This window comes from Bufo gargarizans, chromosome 4 (assembly GCF_014858855.1).
Source record: "Bufo gargarizans isolate SCDJY-AF-19 chromosome 4, ASM1485885v1, whole genome shotgun sequence".
Lineage (NCBI taxonomy): Eukaryota > Metazoa > Chordata > Amphibia > Anura > Bufonidae > Bufo > Bufo gargarizans.
This window is the reverse complement of record NC_058083.1, coordinates 452749984-452770633: the sequence shown is the minus strand read 5'-3', so window position 1 is coordinate 452770633 and position 20650 is coordinate 452749984. Positions and strand designations below refer to the sequence as shown.

The window sequence follows — 20650 nt, the reverse complement described above, 5'->3', positions numbered from 1 at the left end:
CCACGCCATGCTCCATGTCCTCACACGTGCAGCAGCCATTTTAGGAAAAAAATGTGATTCGTTACCACAAAGCGTGAGAAAATTTGGATTCGGTGCGAATCAAATTTTTCCTGAAATTCGTATCGAATTCCACTTCGTCAACTTCGATTCGCTCATCTCTAGTTGGCAGGGCTGGTGCAAGGATTTTTGTCAACACAAGCGAATCTACATTTTGGCGCCCCCCCCCATCATGTCACATTTCTGCCCCTCATGATTCATGTCCATTTCTTGCCCCCCCCCATCATTTCACATTTCTGCCCCTCATGATTCATGTCCATTTCTTGCCCCCCCCCATCATTTCACATTTCTGCCCCTCATGATTCATGTCCATTTCTTGCCCCCCTCCATCATTTCACATTTCTGCCCCTCATGATTCATGTCCATTTCTTGCCCCCCTCCATCATTTCACATTTCTGCCCCTCATGATTCATGTCCATTTTTTGCCCCCCACCATAATTTCACACACAGGCTCAGCAGGGTAAATGTAAGTTAGCAAGTTCATTGTTTTCCGCCCCGGTGCCGCCCCCCCCCCCCCTTCTCTGCGCCCTCAAGCGGCCACTTGGGCTGCCTTATGATAGAGCCGGCCCTGCTAGTTGGTACCTTCTTCTTTTTTCTTTATTTTTTTTTTATCAGATTGTTTTCATTGCAGAAATATGACAAAAAGGCTTTACAACCAATATGTAATTTTTTGTACATATAGACGACTCTTGGCCCATTTGGTATGTTTGTTGCAAGAAGTACCACTTTTCGTTATACAGGAAAAAGCAATAAACCTTAATAACCCTCCTGACCTCCCACCCTCCTCTGAAGTGACAGCCATCTTTTAAGTCAATTATAAAGTAAGGTGTTGAGACCGAAGCCAATGACTCCACAATTTATAAAATTTCTGGGGACAGCCTCTTTTGAGAAAAACTGTTTTTTCACATATGAGCATGTCACGTACTCTCACTATAAATTCTTCCCTGGATGGAGGGATCAACTGCATCCAATGTAAGGCAATAAGCTTCCTGGCCACGTACAGTAACCTTCCCACCGCTATCTTCCTGTATTCATCTGTCATCGGATACATATCCCAAAATGCAAGTTTTAGGATCTTTTTCAACCCTGACTTCCATGGAAAGCCGAATCAACTCTAATATATCCGTCCAGTATTTCCCTAAGGTACTGCAATTCCATAACATATGGTTCTTTGCAGCTTTTAGTAGGAATAATAGAGGAATGGCACAACATAGAGTTACAAGTCAAAGAGTCCTGTATTCCAGAAAGGTGGAGATTAGGGAGTACAAAATACAAAAAAAAAAAACTCTTTTCAGTCATGACATGTTACATTTTTAAGCTCCTGTAGGCAATAAAAGGAGGAAATCCTAACAGAACAGTATTTACCAGAACAAGTACAAGCACAATTACCGCCGACCGCTAGCTAGTCATGTGACCAGCGTGACGTCACCAACCGACTGGCAGAAGGGGCGGAAGTGACGTGCTGAAGCACTCCTGGGTGATGCTGTTGCCCTCCCTTCTGCTGTTTCGTCACCGGTAGACTGAGTGCGGAGAGTTGGGAGAGGAGTGCAAGTCAGAGGCCGGCGCTGTATTGACCCTCAGCGGGAGGAGGAGGACGGCAGCACCGGGGCATCCCGTCATGGGCACCAGGGAAGAGAGAGCGGAGCAGCTGGGCTTCAGACCGCAGAAGGAGATAGTGTATAACCTCCTGCTGCCCTATGCCGAGCGCCTGGACCGGGAGTCTAACGAGCTGCTGGCACAGATCAAGAGCAGCCTGGGCCGGGCCGTGCACCTGCGGGAGCTGTGGCCTGGGGTGCTGTTCTGGAGCCGAAAGCTGAACACGTGAGTGTCTCCATTGTGCCCGGTGCCTGTCACTGGGGTCATCCCACTGCAGCTGCCCATGGGCGCCCTTACAATCCAGCTATTCTGCTGGCACCGGGGATGGGCATGCGCCAGTCTGGCACCGGCACCAGTCAGTGAATTGTTTAAACTGTCATTTTAACTGCTCTTTGAAGTGTCCTGTGGTCCCCACGGCATGTTACATCTGTTAGGGTCTGCTGTCTATCCAGCTTTTATATTTAAAAAAAATAAATAACAAAAACATTCCAATGACTGTAGTCTGTTCCCCAAAATACGGATCGCGTTAAACGAACCGGTATTCCTGGTGCACTGCGCCGTGTGCCTCCATCGTGGTCGATTAATCATTGCTCACTAATGGAAATTTAGTTCTTAAAAAAAAACAAAAAAACAAAACAAACTTGCTCACTTTAAGTTTTTAATATTATTGTCGACTATAAAATGTCTATAGATTGACTATTGACTCCTCAGTCTGTGGGCAGCGGGTAGGGAGAGGTGACTTCTGGCCATACAGCCTTGTCTTCCAAATCTGTATGCTCCTCTAGGCAGGTGTGGACCTTCCTATGCAGGATCGGGGTGGGCGTCCTTTGTAAGTGACAGCCAAAAAAACTGCAGATCCACGGACCATGTCATAAGGTCACAGCCATGGTCTGATCTTGGTCACCACCACCGCCTGGAATGATGGGCATTTTGCTCTCTGTAATGCCCGGGCACCGTTCAGCTTTGTGTTCCTGGAAAACACATACTCTGAGCACAGTACCATTGGGTGGTGTGCCATGGGATAGGGGATAACTAATCAGTGAACGACCCCACCAATCCTGAGAACGGGGGTCCCATGCCCACATCCTGATGGAACAGCGGGCAGAACATGCTTCCTGCCGCTCCATTCATTCTCTGTGGGGCTGCTGGAAATAGCCGAGGCCTGTGTCCAAGACTTGGGGCCCCAAATATTTTTGCATAGTGACCCTCTGCCATGCAAGAAGGTCATCTTTTTTTATTATCCTCTTCTGTCAGATTAAGGGTCCATTCACACGTCCATATGTGTTTTGCGGATCCGCAAAACACGGACATCGGCAGAGTGCATTCCACATTTTGCGGACCGCACATCGCCGGCACTCTCATAGAAAATGCCTTTTCTTGTCCGCAATTGCAGACACGAATAGGACATGCTCTATTGTTTCGCGGATCCGGAAAGCACATTCTGGCCCCATTGAAAATGAATGTTGCGGAACGGATGCAGACCCATCTTGCGGACGTGTGAATGGAGCCTAACAGTTCTGTTCAGCCTTCACTTAGATATGTCTTCTTCTTCACAATCAACAATGGGCAACCTTAGGTCATTGTTTGGTCATATGAACTTCATAGAGGGACCCCCGGCTCAGGACCTCCACCTTATGAGCCCTGGCTCTGAAGGAGTTGACACGTCCATATAATGTGCATCCGTTTGATTGGGAGCCCTGTAATGCCTTGTACGTGTGGCCACCTGCCGCGTTTCATCTGTTCTTACTAGGTCGTTTAGCTACTGGTCATCATTTTTTCATTTAGATGGTGGCATCAGGACCCTGAATGGAAAATTTGCCTAGATGCATCTAGAATGAGGAACCACACTCAAGGGTAAAGATGCAGTTGGGTCTCCTGAGGATCCAGTGACCCCCAGAATCTAAAACTTTAAGCAAAGTTTTGGGCTTGGACGTCCTTTATAAGTCTGGCTGTAGTGGTGTCTAGGGAGCGGAGTTCTTCAAACCCAGAACATCGCTTACGTTTTTTGTATTCTGGTGACACTTTATCCTCAAGATCCTAATTGTATCTTTACCCTTTGAGTGCTGGTTCTTATAGTGGATATATCTGTAATACCGGTGATCCCTCGAGTAGTGCCCCACCATTTATATACGACCATAGGGTGTACATTGGGTGTACAACTTATAGCCATTAGGGTACGTCTACATAGTGATTTTGGCCACCAAAGCTGTCGCGCAACCAAAGATCGCTGGGTAGCGTCGCTGCTTCAGGAATGAATGGGTTTGCAGCGAGACTGGCACATTTGCTGCAGCACGCGATTTGCAAAAAATAAATCGGTGCTGAATTTTTTTTGTGAAGTGTGACATGTCGCAGCAAATGTGTTAATCCTGCTCCAACCCCATTAATTCCTATGGCAGCCCCACCACTCTGCGATCTTTGTTCAAGCAATAGCTATTGCGGCCAGAATTGCGCAGTAGCCGCACCCTTATAGCTAGAAGTCATACACCCTGTGGCTGTATATGAATAATGGGGCACTACTCGAGGGTCCACTGCGACCCTATTCATTTCTGTGGAAGCCCCGATACTCTGCGATCCTTGGTCACGTGACTGCCGCGTAGCCGAACCTTTACGGGAAAAGCTGTGGGAGACGGAAATGTAGGAACATCTATGAACTGTGCAGGTTCTGTCTGACAATCCTACGTAGTGACTATTGGTTGTCACAGATAAAACTGAACCTGATTGTTACCAACCTGATATGGACACATCTAGGGCTTCTGTGTATTTTGGGGCGGTTTGATGGGATTTTTGTATATTGGGCAGTGAGCGTACATTTTTGTGGCTGTCATGTACCTATAAAGCTCTGATATCCTCCTCCTGCCATTAGTCTGATATTTTAGTCGTCCGCCTGATGGATGCACTTGGCGCACAGTATAAATCACTCCCGGGTTAATGTGACCTCTGGAGGAGAATGCAGACTGTGCCGCCAGGATCTGCTCTCGTCCTGCAGGACCTCTGTAGCGTTCTTGGATCTGAACGTTACGTTGGATCCATGTTCTGTTTGACCTTCATTCCGTTCTGGGTGATGTGACGGGGGCTCCTTGTCGTGTCCTGTGCTCCTCTCTAGGAACGCCATCCTTTCTGCTGATGGTTTGATTAGATGTCTTGTTTACTGAGGATCTGGTTGCTCCTGGCACACGTTTCTCCTTAGTTTCTATATCTGGGACACGTTCTGCTGTGTGTTGTGTGGGTCATATTCTCTATTCCTGGAATGTCACCTCACCGTCAGATGATTCAGGCCTGTGTGTGTACTGTGTATAATCACGCTGCATGCCGCTCGTTTTGCACTGTCATGTATGACTTGCTTGTACTTTGTGCTTAGAGGGTTTTCTCTCCTTATGTAGGAACGTTTTCCAGGACAAGCGCCTGCGCAGCGTGACATGAGGTGTCAGCCTCTCATCGCTGTTATTTTATTTCTATTTAGCCAGATAAATGCATGGATCTAGCAGGTGTAGAGTGAAGTTAGTGGGTACGTTCATGCGAGACACAGGAAAGGAATTATTTAAAGGGGTTGTATCGTCTTAGTCCTGTATCACACCAACGGATTATCTGACAGATTTTCTGACCAATCATTACACACACAGATCCTTTGTTATACAACTGATTGGTCTGATTGGACAGATATTGGTCAGATAATCTGTTGGTCTAATACAGGCCTTGGTGACATATTACTAGGACATGCTATCAACGTCATAGAGGTGCATGTCCCACCTCAGAGACCCGCACCTATCTCCCCGAAAGTGAAGGAGAGCTTACCACACATGCGCAGCGTACTCCATTTGTTTCTAAGGGAGTTCTGAAAATAGCTAATCGAGTGTGCTCGGCTATGTTCGGACATTGCATAGAGATAAATGGAGAGCGCACCATGCAGCTGCCCCTCCATTCACTTCTATGGGACTGTTGGGTGGTCCTGTCCCAGGGTTTCATCCTCTGTCTTCTTTCTTACTTAAGTTCTTATAAATAAATAAATAAATAAATAAAAATAAAAATATATCTCATTAAGTATATAAAATATCTTTTCAGTGTCCTGTAATAAAATCGAATGACTCGCATGGTGGTGGCTTTCCATTCTGTTAGGTATTACTATTACTATTCATGTCACCACTAAAAAAGACCATCAAAAGGTGTCATGGCACTGTTAAAGGGGTTGTCCGATCAATAAGTGTCTGATCAGCGGGTGTCCTTCTGCTTGGGCCCCCACTGATCATGAGCTCCCTAATTTGAATGGCGTGGCGGTCACGCATGCACGTTGCCGGAGATACTCGGCTATCTCCTGCAGTGCCATAGAGTTCGGTTGACCAGTGGACACACATGCTTGTCTGCTACTCCATTGAAACAGGGAGCGCAAGGTCCTTATTCCTGTAATTGCCGGGGCCCAGCAGTTGGACCCCTGCTGATCAGACACATCTCCCATCCTGTGGATAGGAGATATGTTGTCTTCATGGGATAACCCCTTTTACGGTTCAAAGCCTTGACACTGATGTGAACAGAGCCTTAAAAGTGTTGTTTCGAGTTTGATATTGATGGCCTGTGCTCAGGATAGGCCATCAATACCTTATTGGTGGGGTCTGCCACCACTTACCCATTCCGATCCCCTCTGGCACTTGAACTACACAGCTCTGTCCATTGTGTAGTGGATGGAGCTGGTTACTGCAGCATCAGTAAGGGGTACCACTGTACCATATAAAAGGTTAGTGTATATAAAATGAGAATGCTCGGACTTGGAGAAAACGTCTGTAAGTAACTGGCTCAATGATAGAAAACAGAGGGTGGTTATTAACGGTACACACTCAGATTGGGTCACTGTCACTAGTGGGGTACCTCAGGGGTCAGTATTGGGCCCTATTCTCTTCAATATATTTATTAATGTTGTAGAAGGCTTGCATAGTAAAGTATCAATATTCACAGCTGACACTAAACTGTGTAAAGTAATTAACACTGAAGAGGACAGTATACTACTACAGAGGGATCTGGATAGATTGGAGGCTTGGGCAGAGAAGTGGCAGATGAGGTTTAACACTGACAAATGTAAAGTTATGCACATGGGAAGGAATAATGCAAGTCACTCGTACATACTAAATGGTAAAACAATGGGTAACACTGACATGGAAAAGGATCTAGGAATTTTAATAAACAGAAAACTAAGCTGCAAAAACCAGTGTCGGGCAGCTGCTGCCAAGGCCAATAAGATAATGGGTTGCATCAAAAGGGGCATAGATGCCCGTGATGAGAACATAGTCCTACCACTTTACAAATCCACTAGTCAAACCACACATGGAGTACTGTGTACAGTTCTGGGCTCCTGTGAACAAGGCAGACATAGCAGAACTGGGGAGGGTCCAGAGGAGGGCAACTAAAGTAATAACTGGAATAGGGCAACTATAGTACCCTGAAAGATTATCAAAATTAGGGTTATTAACTTTAGAAAAAAGATAACCGAGGGGAGATCTACCGTAATTAATATGTATAAATATATCAGGGGTCAGTACAGAGATCTATCCAGTCATCTGTGACTGTGACGAGGGGACATCCTCTGCGTCTAGAGGAAAGAAGGTTTGTACACAAACATAGAAGAAGATTCTTTATGGTAAGAGCAGTGAGACTCTGGAACTCTCTGCCTGAGGAGGTGGTGATGGTGAGTACAATAAAGGAATTCAAGAGGGGCCTGGATGTATTTCTGGAGTGTAATAATATTACAGGTAGGGGTGCACCGAAAATGGGCCTAATCCATTTCGGCCGATATTGGTACATATCGGCAGAAAATATGGTTGGTTATATACGTTCGGGCGGCCGGCCGGCGGCGCCCCCTCATGCTGTGCCTCCTAAACGCTTGCCGCTCTAAAGAATCTCCGGCTCAGTGCTGCGCAGCCTGCTGTGTCTGCTCTGTGCTACTGCTGTTGTTAGTGTAGCGTGGCCGAGCTCTGTTCGTTCCGCGGTACAGGAGCTTTTGTTTCCTGTACCCGGCCGGACTGACAGGACGTACTCACTTAGTGTGCACTTCCTTTCAGTCCGGCCGGGTACGAGAAACAAATGCTCCTGTACCGCGGACCGAACAGAGCTCGGCCACGCTACACAGGCTACACTAGAGGTGACAAGGGAGTGACGGGGGGGGGGGGGGGGGGTGTAAAATGAGAGTGACAAGGGGGGGGTATAAAATGAGTGACAAGGGAGGAGGGTAGAATGAGAGTGACAAAGGAGGGAGGGGGAGAGTGACAAGGGAGGGAGGGGGGGAGAGTGACATTTTTTTTTTAAATAACCACTTTGGGTGGCATTGTGTGTATAATATCTATGTATCTGTTTAAATTTATATTTTAATTCACTTCCTTTTTTTTTTTTTTTTTTTTTTTTTTTTTTTTTTTTCTTACTTAAAAAAAGTATTTTAAAAGTATTTGGGCAAAAAGGCAGTTTCGGTGTCGGTCAAGGGCATCCTGAATTTTCGGTTTCGGACCAGAATTTTCATTTCGGTGCACCCCTAATTACAGGCTATAGCTACTAGAGAGGGGTCATTGATCCAGGGAGTTATTCTGATTGCCTGATTGGAGTCGGGAAGGAATTTTTTTATTCCCCTAAAGTGGGGAAAATTGGCTTCTACCTCATATATATATATTTTTTTTTTTGCCTTCCTCTGGATCCACTTGCAGGATGACAGGCCGAACTGGATGGACAGATGTCTTTTTTTTGGCCTTATGTACTATATTACTATGTTACTATCACTCCCATGTAAGTGAATGGGAGCAGAGCTGCAGTAAACAATGGACAGTGGTGGGTAGTACCAGGGCTGGAGCGACCTCTGTTGATAGGCCATCAATAAATTCTAGATACTTCCTTTAAAGAGGATCTGACCTGTCTATACTATTAAACACTTGTATTCCCCATATCTCCCCAAGCGGCACATGACTGAAAAGTGAGGTGTTGCTTGGAGACACATCACTGCTGAGACCAGTCATTGGCTGCAGCGTCATATATGACCTCCGCCCCTGCCGGAAGTTTACGTGCAGAAGGGAACCATGGAGACCATGGAATAGGGGGGTGGAAGTATGCTTCTCTTCGCAGGTCTGGTGAGGTGGTATTGGAAAAACACCTTGGTGTTGGACCTAAGTTTGTTCTGTATTAGGGATAAGTAACAGCCAAATCAGCTTTGATGCTTTTCCTCCTTCCCATAAATAACTATTAATTGGCCATGTTTTTCACGCAAACTACCAATTTTCATCAAACATCCTGTTTGTAAGTTTGATCTGTCGTCTCCACCGTGTAATTCTTGGATGGAAGTACCTATGGCGCAGCATTGGAGGTATTCCGATTTATATTTATTTATTTTACGCTCTTATATAGCGCTGACTTATTCTGCAGCGCTTTACAGACATTAGCATCAAGCTGTCCTCAATGGGGCTCACAATGTAAGTTCCCTATCAGTATGTCTTTGGAGTGTGGGAGAAAACCAGAGAACCTGAAGGAAACCCACACAAACACGGGGAAAACATACAAACTCCTTGCAGAAGTTGTCCTTGGTCAGATTCAAACCTAGGACCCCAGCGCTGCAAGGCACCAGTGCTAACCACTGAGCCACCATGCTGCCCACTAACCATTGTGCTGCTACATTAAGTCATCCCCTATCCACAGGATAGGGCGTAACTATTAGATCAAACAGTGTACTCACAGGGGGTACGGGGCCCCAATTCTTGTGAGCGGAAGGACCCCCACCGATCTACCAGTTATCCCCTATCCTGTTGATGGGGTATAATTTTAAAAGGGTTTTCTGAGATTTTAAAACTGATGACTTGTCCTCAGGATGGGTCATCAGTATCTCATTGGTGGGAGTCCGGAGACCCCCGCCGATCAGCTGTTTTAGAATACATTGGTGCCCCTGTGAGTGCTGCGGTCTTCTCCCTGCTCACCAAGCACTGTGCCGTACATTGTATAACGGCTGTTCTTGGTATCGCAGCTCTGCCCCATTCACTTCTATGGGACTGAGCTGCTCCTAGGCCACGTGACCGGTGAAAGTGTCATCACTGTCCTAGGGAAAGCTGAGAGAAGGCCACAGCACTTACAGGACTGCCAATGCCTTCTCAAACAGCTGATCGGCAGGGGTCTTGGTTGTCGGACCCACAGATACAGATGACTTATCATGAGGATAGGTCATCAGTATTAAAATCTCAGAAAACCCCTTTAATGTAACCCAGATACCCCTATAATGCACAGCAATAATGCTTCTTCAGCGTCTTGGGTGACTACAAATATCTGCGTTAGAGCATGGAGATGTGCGTAGTAGGGTTGTTTCGAGTATCGAACTTTCGATACCCAATCGATACTTTTAGCCAGGTATTGTATCTTTTATCGATACTAGGCTGTGCTACTGCACAGCCCAGTATCAGAGAATATGGATCACGCTGCTCTGTGCGGCCATGTTCCTCAGCAGCACAGGGAAGAAGGAAGCAGTCTCTCCCTCACCCTGTGGTGCTGGTGCTGCTGCCGCTGCCTCTAATGAGAGCGCGAAGGAGGGGCTCTGGCCACTGCGCTACCAATGATAACTAAGGTTTAAATTACAAATGCAGGTGGCGGCAGAAACGCATTGACAGCACCCTGCCTCTGACAGGGTGCTGTGATCTGTGGCAATTAACCCCTGAGGTGCCGCACTTGAGAGGTTAACTGCCGCTGATCGCAGATCCCTGTCAGAGGTCGGGTGCCAGCAATGTGTTTCTGCCACCGGCTGTATTTCTATTAAACGTTAACTATCATTGGTGGCGCAGTGCGCCCCCCCAGTATTAAAATCATTGGTGGCAGTGGCCACAGAGTCCCCTCACCTCCTCTCATTGGCAGCAGTGGCAGCTTCTGATTGGAGCCCCAGCAGTATAATCCTGGGGCTCTGATCGGTTACCATGGCAGCCAGGACGCTTCTGAAACCCTGTCTGCCATGGTGATCTCCCTGCTGCTGTGTGTACTATGCACAGGGCAGCAGGGAGAGTGTGAGGTCCTATTCACCCTAATAGAGCTCTATTAGGGTGAATAGGACAAGGGATTAAAAGATTTCAGGTTCTAGCCCCTTAGGGGAAAATAGTTATTAAATAAATTTATGGTATTGAAACTGAATTAAAAGTTTATTGAAACAAACCTAGTTGTAGTCACCTGCCAGCTGCATCCTGTTGCTAGACAAAGTCCCAGATATTATCAGGTTTTAGCACAAATTTAAAAAAGTCATGTCACAGACAGTCGCTGTGACGTGCTCCTCTGCGATTTGACAGCTCACAGCCAGGGAGAAACTGGTGTTGTCTTCTCCCTGTATGGATGCCATCTATTAGCATACAGGGCGCAAAACCAGAACGGGGGGCACAGCGGAGGAACAGAGATGCCCTACAGTGCCAAGTACTTCTATTGTAATGTCAGGAACGGTGAAAGGTCCTCTTTAAAGCTGAACCTTATTTTTTATTTTTATCAATGGAACAAAAACACACAATGGCGCAGATTTACTATTCAAATGTGGCAGTTTTTTTGGAGCATTTTGTGCCCAAAAAAACTGGCGTGCGTGCTTTCCATCACGTTTACCGTTTTAGACACTTTACTAAGCATTTGATGTCTTGTCCAACAAGAGGGTGTGGTCTCATGGGGGATGGGCGTGGCTTAAAGTGAGGGTGCCTTAAAAATGTACTAAAACATTGGTGATTTTTTGGTGTGACACTACGCCAACTTATAGGTAGCATTATATTTATTTTATTTTTTATTTTTTGGGGTCAGACCTGACCCAAACATGACCTGTACCAGTTGCGTCCCCTCAGGGCGCACAGACCAGAGCCTTCACCCCAGTTTGTATCCTAAATCAAAGAGAGTGAATGAAGTGGTAGGAATGTGAGTTCAGTGGTGACATCAGGGAGAGGAGTGATTTGCTTCTCATCCTACTTACAAGGCTTTTCCATCATTGAGACTTCCGGCCTTGTATCTGCAGTAATCCATCGTGCCTTCTTAAGGAGGACCTCTCACCTCTCCTGACATGTCTGTTTTAGTAGATGTGTACACTCCCTGTGAAGTGACCATTCTGGAGCTTCTGTTCTTAGAACTCTGCGTTGTTGTGACGTTTCTGTTATTCCTCCTAAATATGTATTTATAAGTAGAGTGTTACCCTTGTATCACTGATCTGTTTCTTATAGAAGTACTGATATGTTCTCTGTGCTTTACTGCACACACTGATCATAGTCCCGAGGATCCCCTTGTGTGGATCACACTTCATCAGTATATGGCAGAAAGTGTCCTCTTTAATGTGCGCCCTTCTGGATGCTACTTGACTGTAGGAGCGAAGCAGGTGATGTGACGCCACACTAGGTGGTGCTGATCTTGCCACTGGTCCTGCAAGCTGATCGCTGGAGGCATATGAGAAGCACAGGCAATAATCATGTGTAAAATTCACTAGGAGTATTGTATTTGGCGCATGATGGCAGTGTGTATATATCTATCTCCTGTTTGGAAATATGTTGATATACCTAAAGATTATTATATATATCACTGTGGTGGTCATTTATCATTTCAGATCGTTTTCATGTCACTTTGCAAGGCTATTAACCAGGGCTGTGGAGTCGGTAGATAAATGCTCCGACTCCGACTCCTCAGTTTTTTGTACTTCCGACTTCGACTCCCCGACTCCGACTCCTCTGTATTTAATATGCGAATGTATTTTATACATTCCTTGAAGGAAAGAAAGAAGGTCTTCTAAGCTCTTCTAGCACAGAGAGGTAGTTGGGCAGAAGCTGCTGCCTTCTCCTTTGTGTGCTGATCTTCTGCTGAAGATAGGGCAGTGGGAGGATCCAGGAAGGGACATTTATTTTAAAACATGATTTCCCTAGAAGAATCCCATAGTCATGTTTAAAGTTTAAGATAACATTCTGAGTTTACACGTTTTATAGCCGTAGGCCCCATGCACACGGCCGTGTTTCACGGCCGTGTGCGGGCCGTGGAACCGCGGCCTGGATCCCTCCTGAGAGCAGGAGCGCACGGCGTCACTGGTTGCTATGACGCCGTGCGCTCCCTGCTGCCGGCACAGTACAGTAATACACTGGTATAGATCATACCAGTGTATTACTGTACTGTGCCGGCAGCAGGGAGCGCACGGCGTCATAGCAACCAGTGACGCCGTGCGCTCCTGCTCTCAGGAGGTATCCAGGCCGCGGTTCCACGGCCCGCACACGGCCGTAGCTGAATGACAGCAGTTTTTCCAATGGTTTACAGCTTCAGTCTTGAACTATTGACCCTCCATTCCCTTCACTTATACAAGTGTCTCTAGTCCTGCAAAACACATTTTTACTTAATCCCTTATCAGTGAGAGGCTAGGTAAACCATGGGCATTGTGTTCCCTGTAACATCAGAACACAACACAATGGAAAGTATATGTATTGCCACTCCAAATTGTGCATTGCGTGCCATATAGTGAAGCATATAAAAAGCATGCTTCTTCACATCACTGAACGCGTTTGTTTTGCGGTTACGTGAGGCACTGCATGCATTGGCCTTTATTCTTACAGTAGAGAAGTCATTAATTATAACTGTTTATGAATTCGGACATTTAAACGTGCTTTTTTTTTATTTTTTTATTCCAATTTAAATTTAGTAGGGGTCGGAGTCGGTTCATTTTTTGCCGACTCAGACTCCAGGTACCCAAAATTGACTCCGACTCCACAGCCCTGCTATTAACACCTTTTGGGGACTTTTTTTTTTATTTTTTTTTATTTTTTTATTACATTTGTACTCATTTTGAGCTAAAAATATTTTTTTCAGTTGGTCTTTATTACAAATATGGAACCCTTTTTTCTGTACAGGGCTGAGATCCTCTAAGGCTACTTTCACACTAGCGGTTTAGTTTTCCGGTATTGAGATCAGTCATAGGGGCTCAATACCGGAAAAAAACTCTTCAGTTTTGTCCCTGTTCGTTTGTCAATGGGGATAAAACGTAACTGAACAGAACGGAGTGCTCCAAAATGCATTCCGTTCCCTCTAGTTGCGTTCCCAGACCGGAGAGCAAACCGCAACATGTTGTAGTTTGCTTTCCGTCCTGGGATGCGGAGCAAGACTGATCCGGAATGACCCCCAATGCAAGTCAATGGGGACATATCAGTTTTCTCTGCCACAATTGAAAACTGATCCGTCCCCCATTGACTTTCAGTGGAGTTCATGACTGATCAGTCTTGGCAATGTTAACGCATTCATAACGGATGCAGACGGTTGTACAAACCGGATTCCCAAAAAGTTGGGACACTAAACAAGTTGTGAATAATAACTGAATGCAATGATGTGGAGATGGCAAATGTCAATATTTTATTTGTAATAGAACCTAGATGACAGATCAAACGTTTAATCCGAGTAAATGTATCATTTTAAAGGAAAAATACGTTGATTCAAATTTTCACGTTGTCAACAAATCCCAAAAAAGTTGGGACAAGTAGCAATAAGAGGCTGGAAAAAGTAAATTTGAGCATAATGAAGAGCTGGAAGACCAATTAACACTAATTAGGTCAATTGGCAACATGATTGGGTATAAAAAGAGCTTCTCAGAGTGGCAGTGTCTCTCAGAAGCCAAGATGGGTAGAGGATCACCAATTCCCACAATGTTGCGCAGAAAGATAGTGGAGCAATATCAGAAAGGTGTTACCCAGCGAAAAATTGCAAAGACTTTGCATCTATCATCATCAACCGTGCATAACATCATCCGAAGATTCTGAGAATCTGGAACAATCTCTGTGCGTGAGGGTCAAGGCCGTAAAACCATACTGGATGCCCGTGATCTCCGGGCCCTTAAACGACACTGCACCACAAACAGGAATGCTACTGTAAAGGAAATCACAGAATGGGCTCAGGAATACTTCCAGAAACCATTGTCAGTGAACACAATCCACCGTGCCATCCGCCGTTGCCAGCTGAAACTCTACAGTGCAAAGAAGAAGCCATTTCTAAGCAAGATCCACAAGCTCAGGCGTTTTCACTGGGCCAGGGATCATTTAAAATGGAGTGTGGCAAAATGGAAGACTGTTCTGTGGTCAGACGAGTCACGATTCAAAGTTCTTTTTGGAAATCTGGGACACCATGTCATCCGGACCAAAGAGGACAAGGACAACCCAAGTTGTTATCAACGCTCAGTTCAGAAGCCTGCATCTCTGATGGTATGGGGTTGCATGAGTGCGTGTGGCATAGGCAGCTTGCATGTCTGGAAAGGCACCATCAATGCAGAAAAAATATATTCAGGTTCTAGAACAACATATGCTCCCATCCAGACGTCATCTCTTTCAGGGAAGACCCTGCATTTTTCAACAAGATAATGCCAGACCACATTCTGCATCAATCACAACATCATGGCTGCGTAGGAGAAGGATCCGGGTACTGAAATGGCCAGTCTGCAGTCCAGATCTTTCACCTATAGAGAACATTTGGCGCATCATAAAGAGGAAGGTGCAACAAAGAAGGCCCAAGACGATTGAACAGTTAGAGGCCTGTATTAGACAAGAATGGGAGAGCATTCCTATTTCTAAACTTGAGAAACTGGTCTCCTCGGTCCCCAGACGTCTGTTGAGTGTTGTAAGAAGAAGGGGAGATGCCACACAGTGGTGAAAATGGCCTTGTCCCAACTTTTTGGGGACTTGTTGACACCATGAAATTCTGATTCAACATATTTTTCCCTTAAAATTGTACATTTTCTCAGTTTAAACTTTTGTTCCGTGATTTATGTTATATTCTGAATAAAATATTAGAAGTTGGCACTTCCACATTATTGCATTCAGTTTTTATTCACAATTTGTATATTGTCCCAACTTTTTGGGAATCTGGTTTGTATTATCAGTAATGGGAGCGTTTTTGCTGTACTCTGCCGGATCCAGCAAAAACGCAAGTGTGAAAGTAGCCTTATAGAGGGATCTGAATTTTCTCTCTCTTCCGTCAGCCTGCTAATGTAACAGACTCTTTATCTCTGACATTATAAACACTCATTATAGCTCAGTTCTTATTTTACTGATATGAAAGTAAAAAGTACCATTCACACAGCTAGACAGTTAACCCTTTGTGACTGAACGGCTCAATATTTTTTAATAAAGACAAATAGAAAAAAATTGAGTAAAATGCAATAATAAAAAATAATTCAAAGGTGTACATAGCCTTTAAGGATGGTTAACAGTGTGTGGTTGCACCAAATTTAATAAAATGGTGCACAGGGATCTGTCCGCAGTAGGATGCGACATTTCAAGTGTCTCAGACCGTAAAAGAGCCGAAATCCAGGTCCAATCTCGCTGTTCTTTTCGGCTCTTAAACATAGACAACATTGAAAAGTGGCAAGGGTCACAAAATGTCACAGCTGCCTTGAAAGTGTCACAAATGCCACGACTGGCGGACTTTTTAACGCCAAAAAACGGACAGATCTGATTTCATTAAATGACCCTCTGTATATTCTGTATGACTTACTCTTATCATTTGCACAGCGTTTCCCTGTTTCTGTAAATAGCTCCTCTAGTCCAGAAGGATGAATACCAGTGGTAGTGGAAACTGCTGGCACACGTGTGGAATGTTTCCATAGAGCCCCATGCCGCCGCCGTATGAATTGGCATCTGTATAGACTGCTTTCTTATACAGATACTATAATAAAGGTAGAATGCATGATATAGATTCTCGTTATAGGCGTTTCCTTCTTCTTAACAGTGGTTCCGAAATGTGCCTAAATTGTATAAAGTGACGATTTGAACGTTAAAAGGGCATTTCACTCACCTCAGCATGTAGGGTCACAGCCTTAACCTGTAACAACCAGTTATTAATTATTTATTCATACATTTCTGGGTGGAATAACAGAGGAACAGCACACCACATAGTTCTATGAAGAGATGCTCGGGGTGGTATAAGGTCCCAGAAGAAGACTTTTGTATTGGTAAAGCCGAGATGCTAATCATTGGAGAGATTTACCAAACTGGTGTAAAGTAGAACTGGCATAGTTGCCCAAAGCAACCAATCAGATTCCACCTTTCATTTTTGACAGCTCCTTTGGAAAATAAAGGTGGAATCTGGTTTCTGTGGGCAACTAAGCCAGTTCTGCTTTACACCTGGTTGATAAATGACCCCATAAAGGTTTTCTCCAGCACAGATTAGTAGTTGGTTATCTGCATTAGCGCCCATGCTGGGGGAGAATTTTTCTTTTTCTGGGCAGCCCATCATTGCCTGTTCTCTCTACTTTTCAGATGGTTCATGTGGTTGAGGCAAATTACCAATGTCTAGGCAGTAACCCTTCTCCATACTTTACTGGTCTCCGCATGTGGCTTCATTTTGCTTTCTGCACTGAGGGGAAATCTACCACCATGGCACATAGACTTTGGATAACCCCTTTAAACCTAACACAGGCCCCTCAATGCCCGACCACATCATATCAATTATACTTCCCCCTGCTCCCCATCACACGTGTTGCTTCTGATCCCCGCACGGCCATCGCTGAATCCCTCCCGTCGCACGGATCAAAACATCCGGCGACAGGGGGTGGGGTGGAAAACCAATAGCGGGCCATGATGGGGAAAAATGCACTTGACTTTTTGATCGCTTGCTATTACAATTTTTGTGATGTAAAAATGGCTTTTTTTATTTTTTTTTGTTTTTACTGTATTCACCTGAGGGGTTAGGTCATATGATATTTTTATAGAGCAAGTTATTACGTAGCGGCGATACCGAATATGTATACTTTTTTTTTTTATTTATGTAAGTTTTACACAATAAGGGTCCATTCACACATCCGTGGTGTGTTGCGGACCGGCAAATTGCGGATCCGCAACACATCCGGCCGGCACCCGCTATAGAAATGCCTATTCTTGTCCGCAGCTGCGAACAAGAATAGGACATGTTCTATCTTTTGTGGAGCTGCGGACCGGAAGTTCGGGGCCGCGCGCCGCAAATGCGGAAGCGGAGAGCACATAGTGTTTTCTCCGCTTCACGTTCGGGCCCATAGAGAATAAATGGGTCCGCACCCGTTCCGCAAAATTGCGGAACGGGTGCGGACCCTTTTGCAGACGTGTGAATGGTCCCTAATATCATTTTTGAAACAAATAAAAAAAAAATTTAAAATCATGTTTTAGTGTCTCCATAGTCTGGGAGCCATTGTCTCATGTAGGGGCTCATTTTTTGCGTAATGAGGTGACGGTTTGATTGGTACTATTTGGCGTACATATGACTATTTTGATCACTTTTTTTTTACCTTTTTTGGGAAGGTGGGCAAAATTTATATTTAATCATAGTTTTTATTTATTTATGGCGTTCACCATGCGGGGAAAGTAACATGACCGTTTTATAGATCGGGTAGTTACGGACGCGGTGATATCAAGTAGTGTAGGGAATTTAATTTTCTTCATTTTTAATCATTGATAAATGTGGTATGTTTTAATTTTTATTTTTACCTTGACCCAGACCCACTTGAAGATCCATGACCCATGCCTTCTTAAAGATCCAGTGGGTCTGATGTCTGTATAGTACAGTACACTACCCTATATAGTGTACTGTACTGTATTTTCACTTTACAAAGTCTGGTTAGACTTCTGCCTTTAGCACAATCAGCACAGAGGGCTGCAGGGGGTGGGAGTTAAACATAAAATAAAGCCATTTTGAAGTTTCAGATCCCCGGGGTCTGAAACCTCCCAAAAGCACTGCAAACCACAGGTCTGAATTGACATGTGGATTGCAGCGATCGCCGATACGGGGGGAGGGAGGGTCACAGGACCCCCCCTGGGCATTGACCCTGGGTGCCTGCTGATTGATTTTAGCAGGCACCGGGTTCCGATCACCGCCGGCCGAGCAGCGGTGATCGGAAATGCATAGGATGTACTGATACATCCTGTGTCCTTAAGGATCGGGAAATCATACGCCCTATGTCCGGAACACGTTAAGGGAAAGAAGTGGAATGTTATGCAACAGCCAAGTCAATCACCTGAATCTGATTGAGCATGCATTTCACTTGCTGAAGACAAAACTAAAGGGAAAATGCCCCAAGAACAAGCAGGAACTGAAGACAGTTGCAGTAGAGGACCTGGCAGAGCATCACCAGGGATGAAATCCAGTGTCTGGTGATCTCTATGCGCTTCAGGCTGTAATTGGCTGCAAAGAATTTGCAACCAAGTATTAAAAAGTGAAAGTTTTGATTTATGATTATGTCCCGTTACTTTTGGTCCCTTAACAAGTGAATGGCACATATGCAAACTGTTGTAATTCCTACACCGTTCATTTTCACCTGATTTGGATGTAAATACCCTCAAATTAAAGCTGACAGTCTGCAGTTAAAGCACGTCTTGTTCGTTTTATTTCAAATCCATTGTGGTTGTGTATAGAGCCAAAAATGTTAGAATTGTCATGTCCCAATATTTATGAACCTGACTGTATGTGCCCAGGTTCCAAATTATATAATTGGTGATGAGCGAGGTGAGCTTCGGATGCTACAGGTATTTGATTTTTAAAGTGGAAAACCACTTATAACTCTTTCGGTTCTGAGGAACCAGTCGGAACTGAAGCTGAGTTCGGCTCCAAGTTTTAAAATGGTTTTCCACTTTAAAAATCAACTACCGAAGTCATTCAACGAAGTCTCACGCGGCTTTGCGAATAACTAACTTTCTAGTACAGCATGAATCCGAAGTTTTGAGCGAAGCTACTTCAGATGTAGCATCCGAAGCTGGCTTCTTTAATCACTAGTAATAATATAAATGGCCTTTTGAGAATCCACAAACCACACACACAGGGGGTGATCAATGATGATTTCTTCTTATTGAGGGGTTTATATACAGTCATAGACAATGCTGTTTGCACAGGCGCAGTATTTTAGAATATTACCGTAAAGTCTCCATCATATTTGGCTAGCAGCCCAGAACATCTGTAGCCTAGTAGTCTGGGATGTGAGTAAAGTAAAAGGTTAGAAGACTCTTTGAGTCTGATGTGTGAATCTGACAGCTTCTGTAGAAAACAATATGGAGTAAGCCTGCAACTACAAAGACAAGATGGAGATAATAGTAATTTTGCTCACAGAAGCGTAATATTTTTGCCAAAAGCTGCAGCTTTTGTCTCCAACTTTTTTTTTTTTTTAAACAAAGTGATCGGGTTCTTGATGGACCGATGCATTTAAAGGGGTTGTCCGGGTTCAGAGCTGAACCTGAACTTATCCCAGTTTTCACCCAGGGAGTCCCCCTGACTGGAGTATCAGAGCAGTTCATACTCCGATGCTCTCCTTTGCCCTGCGCTAAATCGCGCAGGGCAAAGGCATTTTTTGAAGTTCCAGTGATGAACCGGGTTCTCCATGGGGTAAGCCCTTTGACGTAAAACGGCTAGGGCAGCCCCCCTGACTTGAGCATTGGAGCAGTTCATGCTCCAATGCTCTCCTTTGCCCTGCGCAGGGCAAAGGCATTTTTTGGAGTTCCGGTGATGTACCAGGCTCTCCATGGGGCTGCCAGGTAGAGGCTTTCACCCAGCAGTAAGTCCGGTGATGTCACTGACACTGATGGGCGAGTTTTAGCGCTGCCCTAGCCTGTAAAATGGCTAGGGCAGTGCTAAAGCCCGGCCATCGGAGCCGGTGACGTCACCGAGACATGCTCCGATGCTAACATCAGGGGGGCTGCCTGGGTGAAATTATGGGTATGTCCGGGTTTAGCTCTGAACCTGGACAACCCCTTTAACAGAAAACTGGTGAATATTAGACCTAGTAATCTATCATGGTGTACTAAGCACAGCTCCGTACATTGTATAGTGGCTGTGCTTAGTATTGCAGCTCGATACTATTTGCTTGAATGGGACTGAGCAGCAGGGAGGTCATGTAACCAATGGACGTGACAGGCCGAGAAGGATGCTACAATACTCTCCTGAGCACCGTGACCCCATTCTTTAAAAGGTTGCAACATTCTTGAACACCATGACCCCCACCAATAAGTCATATTGAGATCCTAAAAATTTAAATCCTGGAAAACCTCAGAGGTTTTCTGGAACTTAAAGGCTA

The 20650-nt window shown here is 45.0% G+C and overlaps 1 protein-coding gene across 2 annotated transcripts in view; it reads left to right on the top strand.

Moving 5' to 3' along the window:
- The first annotated feature begins 1563 nt into the window (after nt 1–1563).
- Nucleotides 1564–20650, top strand: part of PSME4 (proteasome activator subunit 4) — a 151297-nt gene continuing 132210 nt past the window's right edge. For both annotated transcript variants that reach the window (XM_044289678.1, XM_044289677.1), the window contains exon 1: nt 1564–1878. In XM_044289678.1, coding sequence (XP_044145613.1) covers nt 1676–1878 — 203 coding nt within the window. In that variant the 5' untranslated portion in view covers nt 1564–1675. The remainder of the gene's footprint in view (nt 1879–20650) is intronic.